The sequence below is a fragment of the Ostrea edulis genome, chromosome 9 (genome assembly GCF_947568905.1).
Source record: "Ostrea edulis chromosome 9, xbOstEdul1.1, whole genome shotgun sequence".
Classification (NCBI taxonomy): Eukaryota; Metazoa; Mollusca; class Bivalvia; order Ostreida; family Ostreidae; genus Ostrea; species Ostrea edulis.
This window is the reverse complement of record NC_079172.1, coordinates 56,840,682-56,855,183: the sequence shown is the minus strand read 5'-3', so window position 1 is coordinate 56,855,183 and position 14,502 is coordinate 56,840,682. Positions and strand designations below refer to the sequence as shown.

Genomic DNA, 14,502 nt, shown 5'->3' with positions numbered 1-14,502 from the left:
TGTCAACTGAATTATTACTGAAAATTTTTAATACAATTGTTTTTCCTCATTTTAACTACTGTTGTACTGTTTGGGGCAATACGAAAAACAAGGACGGTCTTTACAAATTATGCAAACTTCAAAAGCGAGCTGCTAGAGTGATTTTAAATAGAAATTTTTATACACCTACAATAGAAATGATGCAGCAACTTAGATGGATGCCTCTGTCAGACTATTTTGTATATAGAACTATCATTCTTGTCTTCAAAGTTTTACATAGTCTAACCCCCGATTATTTAGATGTTTTTCAGTATGTTCATGAAATTAGCAGTAGATCTACCAGATTAAGTCAAAGTAATTCATTATATATCCAGAGAGCAAAGACACAATATTTTAGAAGATCGCAGTTATGGAATAATATGCCAGAATTTTTAAAATATTACCCAACATTGGAAACTTTTAAATCCGCTTATCTTAGAAATTTTTTTCATTTGGGAAATTAAAACCATATAGATTTGTTTTTGATTATTTTCAGTTTTATTTTTATTTGTTTATTTATTTATTTTGTTTTATTTTCAGTTTTAAATATGTAAATAGCATACATGTATGTATATACCATACCTTCATATACTATTTTATATTGTATCTGTAAAATACTGCTGTCTGTATATATATTTTCAGGACCACATTGTAAACTAATTTTAAACTAATTGTGCTATCGTGTTTAAATAAAGGACATTATTATAATATTATTGAAATATGTGGGGAAAAAAACTTCCCTTTTTTCTTAAGTAAAATCATTTATCATATCTTTAATAAAAAAGATTTAGGGGGCGGACGGATTGACTAAGCAAAATGGGCTGGGTCGACAAGGGGACGGACCATCTAGCGACAGATTGACTAGGGATAGATGAACCGTGGGACGGATCGACCTGACAGCAATTGCCATGTTTCGGCATTTATAAAACGTACTAGATTTACCGCTTTTTGGTAGATGAAAAGTCTGGTTCAGTACCTTCGTAATAGAATTCCCAGAAAAGGTTATACAATTATTCTTTAATAGGTCACAAACAGTTTTTAAAAAAGTTTGATGCCATTCTATTTACTAATAAGAGAGAAATCATGCAAAAGTCCGGGACTTTCGGGTTTCGGCCGTACTACATTTACCACTTGCCGTTAAAGATGGCGGCCAAAACAAACGTTGTAGGGTTAAGAAAAATAACAAAACCTGTAATAAGCACTGATGTGATGGGAAACAGGAATGTAGAGATTAGAGCAGTTGGAGCATGGGTTCAACCAGCATATTCCGTTCCTTCTGAAGGCGTGGTATGGCTAAGTTTTTATACTGTTGGCCGATATTAATTCTGCTATTGACAGTATCGTGTATTGAACAAGTTCAGTCTTGCTCGAACTGAACACATTTTACCATTTCAATGTAAACCAATTTTATACGAATTGCTAAAAAGAATATATCATACAACAAAAGCAATAACTGCATATTTTCGAATATATCATGCTGAAAGTGCTACTGTGTAAGCGAGCACAGCTACAAATGTTCAGGGTTTTGGTCAGGTTCAAATAGGGCCAACGACAAAAATTGTTGAGTTTCCGCTAACGTTCTAGAAAAAAATAGGGTAGGTAGGTAGGAAATAAATTTTATTTTATTTTTTCAAAGTATGCAAAAACATTGTAAACTCTTAACAAGTTAAATGTTCGATTGAATTTTATACTTTCAAATTAAAATTTTGCTTTGTATTGCAAGTAAACTTTCAATCATAACATTTCACCTGTTATTGGCTGAGGATTATTTCCAGATGTTTTAATTATAAGAAACAATATTTTTCAATAAAACATATCTAGCATAAAACACAAAAGTTAACTCCTTTATGCCACTATGCTATACAAGTACCAGATATATTGTTTCTACATTTAGATTGGTTGTCATAGGAATACTACTATTGGATATGTTTGACAGGAAAATAATGTGATGGTTTTGAAAAATATATTAAATCATCACCAAAATATCAACATCATTAACATATTTTAAGTTTATTAATACATTTATGAATGTATTTTCACATTCTAAATGGAACAAGGGTAGGAACCCACTTATCCTAATGGGATCCAACTCTCTTCCAGCTAAAACTTTACCAGACATAAATTTTTATTTTAAAAAAAGTCTGCACATCTTTTTTTTCCCTCTCGGCCTTAACCAGCCATCAACTCGGATGCGTTCACCAGCTGTTCAGTTCACTGCTTTATTTGCGGCCTTTTTCATACTGTTTTCAGTTAGAACTGCAGCAGAAACTATGGATGTGAATACAAATTTGACAGACTGGACATTAATGTCTGTCAGTCTGCATCATGACCTCCACATCAAACTAGGGTCCCCGTGTATATACAGTAATGCCCGCTGAAGCGATAGCATAAGACAGTGCATGGCTATAAATAGACATCGTCTAAAAACACCATAGGAGTTGGCAATTTTAACAAAATAAAGTCTTCCATGGAAACATGACACTTGGTAAAGTCTCTCGACAGTCTGTTAACTTCAATTGTTAAATCACCGTTGCGTGAGGCACGCATGGAGGTACTAGCCACTATGTCAACCATCATCCCATGCTGTTAGTTACAAACATTATCAATGTTGTTTAGACGCTTAACATAATACCATGCAATTTTGTACATCATTCAAGTGTTTGAATGACTTCATCTCAATGTCTAACTAAAAAGGAAAACCAAGAACCGGAAATATATTTTTTCTGGGAAAATGACGATTTTTTTTTTTTTAAATATCGAAAAAAAATTCTAGGGTCGGGGCTATAATTTAGGGTCGGTCGGGTTAGCGGAAACACAACACATTTTATCAGTGGCCTAGTCCAAAATATCTGACGTTTTCCTGGCTTTTTTATGAAAGATCAAAATCATAAAAAAAAAAAGCCAGGAAAACGTTAGATATTTCAGACTAAGGTTTTACATGTTGGGAACACTTCCCCTACAGCGAGATATTCTTGCAAAAACGAGATTATCCCTCTTTAGCGAGAGTAAATATATCCCGTACAACCGAGAAAAACACCTGTGGAGTACATCTCTTTGTGTTTTATGCGAACAGAGGAAAAGTTGCTGAAACCTATTTACAGCGATTTAAAATCAAATAATTTTGGTTAAAACAGGTGAAATAATGTATGATAATATGTCATACAGCCTCATAACTACATACGTGCAATGATTTAATAGCGTTTTTATGAGATGGAAAAAATATTGTAATTCGGACCATACAGCTTTAATACTTCTCATTACCAGCTCATTAGAGTTATCGCGCTTTGATGACTCTTGTGTCTCATTGGTAAGAAAATGCATAAGTCTCGCGAGTAAGTGCGAGATTACTGGGACATAAACGAAACGTTCATAGCAACCCCCCCCCCCCTTTTTTTTTTTTAAAGTTTAAGTACATTGTGTATCTTTAAATAGAATAGCCATTGGTCAAACTGCATTTTTAAATATTCTAACACTAGTTTATCAAGGATGTTACATGTTTTTTTTAAACTCCACTACACCTAATTTAAAAATTCCAAACAACGATGTTCTCAGTCCTAAGGCAGTCAATCAATATTTTGTAATTTTCAAAATAGCTTAGATGTAGTTTGGAAACGCATTTGTTGTGTTAATTAGTGTTATAAACGTCTTAAAAAATGCAGTTTGGCAAATATATAACTTATTCTAAAATATTGAAAAATGAGAGAGAGAGAGAGAGAGAGAGAGAGAGAGAGAGAGAGAGGGGGGGGGGTACATGAACGATTACAAAGTCCATGCCCATATGAACCTTTCCAAATTGTATGATAAAATGGAATGTCTTCATAGTCTGACAGAATAATTCTAATAACATATGAATCCCATTAATTACAAGAAAAGTTATTGTGTCGGATGTGCATTTTGGTTTTCCCCTTCACAGTTCTTCTTGCGATTGATGCTTTATATCGGTTAGATTTGGCAGATCCTTCACATAGTTTAATAAGTTCGTTTGTTTTCTTGTAGGAATAATCAATTCCTAAATTTGCCTTTAGAATTTTAATCAGTGTCGTGGTTTGCAGTCGGTTATAATATGTATTCGATACCATAATTTATATTACGTATGCCTAAGTAATGTTTACGTATGTTGTTCCGGTAGCACGACTTTACGCGCCTTTAATTTGAAGAGTTCCACTAATGGAAATGATAAGTATTGTTAATTATTTACCATACAACCCTGGGAAGAAGGCTAAAATAGGCTGTCTCTGCTACCAAATTCCATTTCTTGCGGTGTATTTTATAAATAAATATTGTTTACATTGAACAGGTTGGGAACACTTCCCTATTGCGAGATCTTCTCGATAAAACGTGATAATCTCTCTTTAGCAAGAAAGTAATCATTACCATAAACATGAGTTTTGATTGAAAATAATGGCAAATTCCGTGCAATGCTGAAGAAGTGCGACACACACTCAACATGACAGGAATTGTCTCTATAAAATTGACAACATGTCAAGAAATTTCATATCAATGTTGCTGCGTAAGAGGGAAGGAAGCTGAAATCCAATGCACATCGTGAGTGTTTTCGTTTTGATAACTTACAAATAACCGCATCACTCTGCCATTTCAAGTGACAGTCACGTGACCAGTTCAAACTTTCAGATCATCGATGGTCTTATCTGTGTAAAACTGTGTATTTTGTTACAACAGTACCGTGCCATAAGTTTAATAGAAATAAAAATATCAAATACCTCTTAGTAATTTGTTGTTTTACGCTCTTTCAGCCTCAAAACTAGACAGTTGCATATGAGTTAATACATCATGTTGGGATTCCCCTGACGCACATGGGTCTATTAATAGAAGTCTAACACTATAATTTATAGGATGATTTATATATGTACCACACTATATTTACTTTCTAAATATTATTCTCACTGTTTTCTTTTACATGCAGATGTTTTTAAGCATGTAATTAAGGGAAAGTTAATAACTATATAAAGTCATTAATCTGCTTTAAAGTAATTGTGTACAAAAATAATACCTGAACATCGGCCCTTCGGGTCGTACAGCTTTAAAGTCCTGTATTAAGTTGATCATTAAAATACCAGTCATGCACATCATCATTTATAAATATAGGGGCCTAAATGAATGTGGTTGAAAGACTTATGTACAATATTTAGTTTATTTCTGTTGCCTTCTGCCATCATCAATGTGACTTGCTTCACCTTTGAGGATTTTGTTCTGAATTGCATGCTTTAGACTGAGGCAGTCTTTCCTTACTTTTCAAAGTCACTAATTGTGTGATAAAAAACTTCAAGTCTTGTCACAAACCTTTAAGGTTTGTAAAACTGGGTGAACAGCACTGCTTGTGGACATACAATGCATTTCAATATAATGGTACTTCAAATACTTTTCAATTTTAAGAATTGATAAATCTAACACTATTGCATATATACATGCACGGATCCAGTCTAAGAATATATGTAGTGTAAAGAAAATTACACATTGGGATGATTAAAACTTAAAGGTCATAGGAGAGTGATCCGAGACGATTTTCAAAATAATTTTGTTTTGCTCGAAAATGTGTTCTTCTTTAATTACTTAACATAATGTAAATAAGTCATTCAGAAAAAATCGTAAGGTAACATGCTACAGATCATCAAATGTTGCTGTGGTATGACGTATCAAAAGAGTATGATGACTTATCTCCCTTGCTTGATGACGTCAATGATTAACGCAAAGTGTACAGTTACTTTTGTCCAAAGGATCCAACATTCAGAAAGACTTGGATGTGAAATCTACATTGATGATACAGTCTCGATTGAAGTCAGCATTTCGCAAATTCTATGGTCGTTACAACAATCTAGTTCGTCAGTACAACCTATCATTGGGTCAAATGCTGTCTGACGTGTTTCATACCGATTGTGAAGCCGTTCTTGGCACACTGATTTTGACTGCAGATAACTCCGTTTACCTGATCAGGATATAGGGCTCACGGCGGGTGTGACCGGTCGACAGGAGATGCTTACTCCTCCTAGGCACCTGATCCCACCTCTGATGTGTCCAGGGGTCCGTGTTTGCCCAACTATCTATTTTGTATTACTTGTAGGAGTTATGAGATTGATCACTGTTCGTTATCTACACCTTTCATTGAGAACACAGGACTCGAAGTTGTGTGACAATCATTTTATGCAATTATGGGGGTTGATGAGGATCAGTTTTGTTATCGTATACACTTTGCTTTGGCAAAAAATAATGGGTATAAGAAATTAAATTTTCGACCAGATGCAGTTCCAACTATTTTCGACTTCGGACCAACTGTAAGCACGGCGAAGACAAGAAAATCATGCAAAATGTTGACTGTATAATGATGTTAGTACAAATATTCATAATTTAGTATACAGGATATTTGTTTATAAATGAAAAACAATGAAATAGTCAAATGAAGTTCTTCTGATCAGAATTTTTTCTCTGAATATGTAAGTAAGTAAATTTAAGATGAAAAGATCTAACTTTATGATTATGTTGAAAGTTGCATTATCAGACATCCACCCCTCCTTTCTTTCTGTTTGAAAAAAGAATGACCAAAGAAAATGGTGAAGCGATCTAGCAATAATGAAATTACAATTTTATATATTAGGTGAAATAAACCAAGTTTTACGGTCTTGCAAGAGTTGGGGGGGGGGGGGGGGGGGTTCTAATGAAGCACAAATTAGCACGTTGGTTTCCTTAATAAAGACAGAATTAAAAGAGAAAAAACCATGTTATGTAGAGTAAAGTGATAGTAAATTATTCTTCATATAGGTCCTAATATCACACATGTTATTGCAAAAGAATGTTCAGGGTATGTACATGTAAAAATTCTAATGAAATTAAATCCAAAATACGGTGCTCACGATGTGTGCAAAGGAAATTCTGATCTGACTGTAAAATATATGTGAGTCAGGGTGGGATTTAGGCACGTAGAACCAAAGGGGGATGAGGGGGTGCCCACCTTTTTTGTCAGTCAGCCTTCAACTTGACCCCCCCCCCCTTTTAAAAATAAAACAACATGTTACGCTGTACTGTGTATCTACATGGGGTTAAAAATATTGCAGGTAAATATTAATAACTATCTATATTTCTCTTATTTTCATCAGAGAATATACTCTGAAAATTATCATACATTTAATATCATTAACCACTGAGTCAGTATTATTTCAACTGATTCGGAATTGATAGGATCTTGATCAATGTTCTTGTTCGTCCTTCGATGAAAAATCATCATTGTGGCTGGCATTTGCATCAATTATGAGTTCAAAGTGATATCCTTGTTTAACAAACTATGGTTCCTCATTCAAAAACTCCTCCAGTTGCGAATAAATCGTCTATGGGACCCGGTGTGCTTTTGTTTTGATTTGGAAATCTGATTGTGGTCTCTTATGATGTCACAAATTCGGGGAGTCAGGAACGATAATCGGGTAACAATTTTCTATTCCGAGTACCTTTACACTTCGATTTCTTGGAGTTAATATCGTTATTAATCTTAAAAAACATTTTTAGGAGGAGTTTATGAAACAAAGTTGATAATTATGGAGAGAAAAGATATTGTTAAAAACCGTCTCCTATGATCTTTAAAAAATCTCTCTTATCTAATGGCAAGGTGGTGATTTAATATTCTGAAAAAAGTAGATACAGTTTGTACATGCATGCAGTCATCTGGTCCAGAAAATGGATAATTTCAGTAGGAGTTCCAAAATCTGGCATTCAAATATAAGCAAATCCAAACTACGTTTCATTTGACCCAAAATTGCTTTGTGTTGTATGACAGGGGCGTGAAGTTGGCATAAAATTGTCAAAAATGCCAAATTCAGTGAAAAAAATCATAAATTCACGGGGTTTTCCTTTCAGAAAACAATACAGTCAATGCATCGAGCATATTCAGATACATTTTTCATCTTCTATTAATACACAATATACATTAATTTCATTTTGGTCGACGAATGGGCACACCTTTTCCTAAGCAATAATGTGGATGAAATTTAAGAGTTATCAAGCTCTTTTTGAAAAAAGGCGAGGAAAAGTCTTATTACACAGATCAAGCTTGATTTAAGACACATTTAAAACAGGAATTTTTGGGCCTTTTTATGTATATAATAGTACCTTGTTAGCTCACCTGAGCTGAAAGCTTAAGTTAGCTTTTCTGATCGCCTGTTGTATGTCGTCTGTCTGTCTGTAAATTTTTTACATTTTCGACTTCTTCTCCAGAACCACAGGGCCAATTAAAACCAAACTTGGCCAAAAGCATCCTTGGGTGAAGGGCTTTCAAGTTTGATCAAATGAAGGGCCATGCCCCCTTTAAAGGGGAGATAATGACGAAAATGGAAAAATAGGATAGTGTCATTTAAAAATCTTCTTCTCAAGAACCACTGGGCCAGAAGACCTGAAATTTACATGAAAGCTTTCTGACATAGTTCAGATTCAAGTTTGTTAAAATCATGGCCCCCCGGGGTTGGATGGGGCCACAATAGGGGTTTAAAGTTTTACATAGAAATATATAGGGAAAATCTTTAAAAATCTTCTTCTCAAGAACCACTGGGCCAGAAGAGCTAAAATTTACATGATAGCTTCCTGACATAGAGCAGATTTAAGTCTGTTAAAATCATGGCCACTGGGGGTTGGATGGGGCCACAATAGGGGATTAAAGTTTTACATAACTAATAAATAGAAGAAAAAATATTCTTCTTAAGAACCATTGGGCTAAAGATGTTTATATTTGCACAAAAGCTGCCTGACATAGTGCAGATTGAACTTAGTAAAAATGAAAGATATAATAATACTTAGATCGATATCCATTTCTTTTGAAAATCCTGTAAACAATAACATATCGCAATCTTTGTTTACAAAACAATAATAAACTCTCTAAAATGACCTTACATGTAATAATCATGTGAAATCTTTCAAACATATTAGACAGTAGATTTTGATCATTAAAAGTGAAAAACAAAATTTTGGGTAAAATTGTGAATCAGTCCCTTTAAATGAGTTATAATTTCAATATAAAAATATTTTTTTCAAAAAACATGTTGTTCATCAACAGGTTGCTGCAGAACAAGAGGAGGCCAGAATTAGACAAACACAAGCAGAAAAAGAAGCAAAACTGAAAAGGTTCAGAGAGGAGGTGAAAAACCGAGTTCGGTTATTGGAAAAAGCACGCAAACAGAAAGAACTAGAGAAGTCCTTCAGTGCTGTGAGTGTCTTATTTCAACAGCAACTTAATGAACTTTGAAGCTCGATCCTGTTTCAACAAAGTAAAAATTGTGCCATACCCCAGGGATCTGGTTACAATGTCATCTATATAGAATAGCTGTACCTCCAAATTACTGTTATTGTAATCACTACCTGGTCCAATATTGCATATCAACGTTATACAATATTATGGACTGTTTAGCAGGGAGACATCACAAATTATCAGGTCTTTGTAAGGTTATCACCCGAGAGTGCCCATGCGGCCAAGGTTGATAACCCTACTCAGACCTGATAATTTGTGATGTCTACCTGTTAAACAGTCCATAATAGTTTTATTATCCTGAAGAATCTGAATGTTAAAAAAACATTTATTGACTTGTACCATTTATTTTTTGTTTATTTAAAAACGTCAACAAATTTGTAACAACATTCTCTGCAGAAAATTCTGATAAATTTTCAATAGTGTCGAGAGATGAAATCAATGCTACCCTCAACTACATACACTATTTTGCTTTACACTCAATGTCATATATCTATTAGATGTATATGCTAACGAAAGCAAAACATTGAGGTTTGAGAAAGTTGAATGATAGAAAGCTTTCAATTGTGATGTCACAGTAGAATGACGTAAAAACATAACATCAAAATAATTAAATGTAAACATTTCGTAACGTATTTAAAAACAAAAACGTACTAAACATCAAGTGAAATGGGAACATTTTTCTTCTCATTTGTTTGTGACTGTTATATATTTAAATGTTGATGCTGAAGTTAATGATTAACGATCTCGCATATTTTCAATTATTTTTGATAGAGCTTTAACTCTCACTTGTGGCATTAGAATTTATCTTCTAAAGGGAGACAACACAGTTGTCACCCTGCATGTGAGGGAGACATCACGAATTGTCTCCCTTCACATGACCAGCCACCTACCAATGAAATTGACTGTATTATTCTGAAGGATAAGAATAAACAATGTGTCCATTTAAGGATGCAAAGCTAGTGGTTATTCCAGTTAGCGTTACCTATCAAACCAAGTAATTTATTGTGTGATCCTACACGTGCATGTTAATTAACAAACGAGCAGCTACATGAATAAGCAAAATTCATTGACAAAATGAAAATTGTAATCACATAGATACTTAGATGTACAGAAGATCATGCCGTAGAAATTTTAAAAAAAATGTATATTATGAATGGCTTTATATATGGTAAAGCATCTAATATATGGTAAAACATCTGTCTTTTAAAAAAGTGACTATGACTTAGTGTGGTGGTTCTTGTTGCATAATTGTTATCAAGGAAATGATTGTAATATGCTAATGACCTTTTTTATAAATCACAGCTTGAACAAGAGCAGTGTGTTATGCAGCAAAGTGCCTTCAGTGAAAACATCGTACCAAGGAAAGATAGTTGTTTGATGAGGAAACATGGATCTCATGCAATCAAACATACATGCACACCTAGTGCATATGGTAATTATTTGTAAAGTTCAAATCATTAAGAATCTAATTAATGTATAGAATGAGGCAGAATATATATTAATGCATTCAATGGTTTGAAGTGTGAAATTAGGTTGTTTGATCACTAGCTGTTAAATGACTAAGTTTGAGATAAGTTCAATAATCGTGTTTTCATACACTGTAACACAAGGCCATAAATCATAAAAACTTTAGTAACAGTGTCTTATGTATATTTACATGTGATACATTTACATGTATTTATTAATGATCATTAATTTGATGTTTTTGAAATGCACTGTACATTTCATTCCAGAGGGAAATATTAGAAATAGAGAAACTTCTCCAGAACATGCTTTTATAGATCACACAGCAGAGGTATTTCAGTTTTTATGATTCATAGAAATTAAATTAACTATAAAACACCATTACAATAAGGTTTTAAGGCCAAATAAAAAATATATCTGTCTCTTGTAACATGCCAGAAAGAAAAGCATGTTTTTTCTCTCCTTTACTATATGTGAAACTTCAAATGATAATACCCCCTTGAAAATGAAGTTAGAGGGGTTTATACTGGAATCACATTGTCCATCCATCAGTTTGTAGACATCATATGTCTAGAGTTTTATCTGATGTACAGATTTGATGAAAACTTTGTTATGTTTTACATGAATGATAAAGTTGTGCACCTGCTATTTTGATTGGGATTTTTTAGCATTCAAGGAAGTTATGGATATTTTTTTCAACTTAATGGACTTAGTCATTTAGTTTTAGATTTTGTAATTACATGTTCTTTCACAGAGACTACTGTATTAGTGTAGGATAAGGTAACAAGAAGTCATTGTCTGTTTGTCTCTCCATCCATCTGTCTGGATATGATTTTGTCTCGACATTTTCTAAAAATCTAGTGCTTTCTAAGAATCTAGTGCATGAATTTTTTTTAAATTGCATCATGATTATTTATAAATATCTAGTTCAAAGGAATTTAGTGCATTCTGTAACTTGTAAGAAATTCAGATGAATAATGTAAATCATGTCTTTTTGGTCTTCAGATATACAATATTTCAACTATGACCCTATATTGATGAGCCTCAGGGGAGGGGGGTATTAGTCCTGTTAGGAAGATCTAGTTAACCAGTTTTACTTATTTAAAATTTATTAAATATTTGGGGCTAGACAGCAGATTTGTAGTAATGTATACTGCAATCACCATGTATCTACAGTGTATGTCTGGAAATCTGCAGGTACAAGGTGAAGAACAGTGTTAAGTTCTCTCATCAGTTCAATGCAAGTACATAATTATTTCTCCCTCTTCCAGGGGGAGATATATTGTTTTTGTACTTTCTGCCTGTCTGTCCGTCTGTCTTTCACAAAATCTTGTGAACGCTTCTCCTCCTATATGACTTATCAGATAGACTTGAAACTTTGTACAATGCTTCATTGCCATATGTAGATGCAAGGGCAGATCCAGAGGGGGTCCGGAAACCCAACCCCCCCTTTTGCGGACCAAAAAGTTTAAGAGTTATTTAATTTTAACGAGTCTTTGAGTCAAAATGATACGAAAGGTGGATACTTACATGTACTTTGCATCATTCAAATTTATCAACACCAGTATATCATTTAATTCTAGATAAATAAGACCACTGATCACTGATATATATTTACAATATTTTCGTCAGATACAAGTATCGCTTCAGAATTTTTAAACAGTATATGTAACATAAAAGTTTTGTTTAAGAAGTAGAAAATTTGAAAGTGAAAAAGAAGTGTCAGAAAATACTCAGAATGCAGGATTTTGCACCATTTACCCCAGAGCCCTGGCCTGTTGGGAGTAACCTTTAAATCAGCTTTTTAGCTCATCTGAACCGAAGGTTCAAGTGAGCTATTCTGATCACATTTTGTCCGGCGTCCGTCTGTCTGTCTGTCCATCTGTCTGTCTGTCCGTCTGTCTGTAAACTTTTCACATTTTCGACTTCTTCTCCAGAACCACTGGGCCAATTTCAACCTAACTTGGCCAAAAGCATCCTTGGGTGAAGGGCTTTCAAGTTTGTTCAAATGAAGGGCCATGTCCCTTTCAAAGGGGAGATAATCACAAAAATGCAAAAATAGGGTGGGGTCATTTAAAAATCTTCTTCTCAAGAACCACTGTGCCAGAAGAGCTGAAATTTACCTGAAAGCTTCCTGACATATTGCAGATTCAAGTCTGTTCAAATCATGGCCCCCGGTGGTAGGATGGGGCCACAAGGGGGGATCAAAGTTTTACATACAAATATATAGGGAAAAACTTTAAAAATCTTCTTCTCAAGAACCACTAAGCCAGAAAAGCTGAGATTTACATGAAAGCTTCCTGACATAATGCAGATTCAAGTTTGTTCAAATCATGGGGCCCTGGGGTTGGATGGGGCCACAATAGGGGATCAAAGTTTTACATACAAATATATAGGAAAAATCTTTAAAAATCTTCTTCTCAAGAACCACTAAGCCAGAAAAGCTGATTTTTACATGAAAACTTTCTGACATAGTGCAGATTCAAGTTTGTTCAAATCATGGCCCCCGGGGATAAGATGGGGCCCCAAGGGGGGGGATCAAAGTTTTACACAAAAATATATAGGAAAAATCTTTAAAAATCTTCTTCTCAAGAACCACTAAACCAGAAAAGCTGATTTTTACATGAAAACTTTCTGACATAGTGCAGATTCAAGTTTGTTCAAATCATGGCCCCCGGGGATAAGATGGGACCCCAAGGGGGGATCAAAGTTTTACACACAAATATATAGGGAAAAACTTTAAAAATCTTCTTCTCAAGAACCACTAAGCCAGAAAAGCTGAGATTTACATGAAAGCTTCCTGACATAGTGCAGATTCAAGTTTGTTCAAATCATGGCCCCCGGGGATAAGATGGGGCCCCAAGGGGGGGATCAAAGTTTTACACACAAATATATAGGGAAAAACTTTAAAAATCTTCTTCTCAAGAACCACTAAACCAGAAAAGCTGAGATTTACATGAAAGCTTCCTGACATAATGCAGATTCAAGTTTGTTCAAATCATGGGCTCCGGGGGTTGGATGGGGGCACAATAGGGGATCAAAGTTTTACATACAAATATATAGGAAAAATCTTTTTCTCAAGAACCACTGAGCCAGAAAAGTTGATTTTTACATGAAAACTTTCTGACATAGTGCAGATTCAAGTTTCTTCAAATCATGGGCTCCGGGGGTAGGAGGGGCCACAAGGGGGATCAAAGTTTTACATACAAATATATAGTTAAAATCTTTTTCTCAATAACCATTGAGTCAGAAAAGCTGATATTTACAAGAAAACTTTCTGACATAGTGCAGATTCAAGTTTGTTCAAATCATGGTCCCCGGGGGGTAGGATGGGGCCACAAGTGGGGGGGGGGGGTCAAAGTTTTACATACAAATATAGAAAAAAGCTTTAAAAGAACCATTGGGCCAAAGAAGTTGACATTTACATGAAAGCTTTCTGACATAGTGTAGATTCAAGTTTGCAAAGGGTAGTTTGGGCCATAATAGGGACCAAGGTTTTACATGCAAATATATATGGAAAGTCTTCAGATATGGGCCAAGGTGACTCAGGTGAGCGATGTGGCCCATGGGCCTCTTGTTTCAGTATTATTATTTCATTATGAAATCAGATTGGAGTAAGGTGAATAGAATCACTAGAAACTTGGGGGGGGGGGGGGGGGGGGGGCAAGTAGTAAATAAACTTAGTATTTATGCCCCCCTTTAAAGAGGAGGGGCATATTGCTTTGCACCTGTTGGTCGGCTGGTATGTCGGTCGGTAGACCACATGTTGTCCGCTCAAT

At 34.7% G+C, this 14,502-nt stretch overlaps 1 protein-coding gene across 1 annotated transcript in view; it reads left to right on the top strand.

Moving 5' to 3' along the window:
- The first annotated feature begins 1,140 nt into the window (after positions 1 to 1,140).
- Positions 1,141 to 14,502, top strand: part of LOC125658918 (caldesmon-like) — a 41,976-nt gene continuing 28,614 nt past the window's right edge. The window contains exons 1-4 of the mRNA XM_048890372.2: positions 1,141 to 1,305; positions 9,068 to 9,217; positions 10,562 to 10,691; positions 10,993 to 11,054. Coding sequence (XP_048746329.2) covers positions 1,162 to 1,305; positions 9,068 to 9,217; positions 10,562 to 10,691; positions 10,993 to 11,054 — 486 coding nt within the window. The 5' untranslated portion in view covers positions 1,141 to 1,161. The remainder of the gene's footprint in view (positions 1,306 to 9,067; positions 9,218 to 10,561; positions 10,692 to 10,992; positions 11,055 to 14,502) is intronic.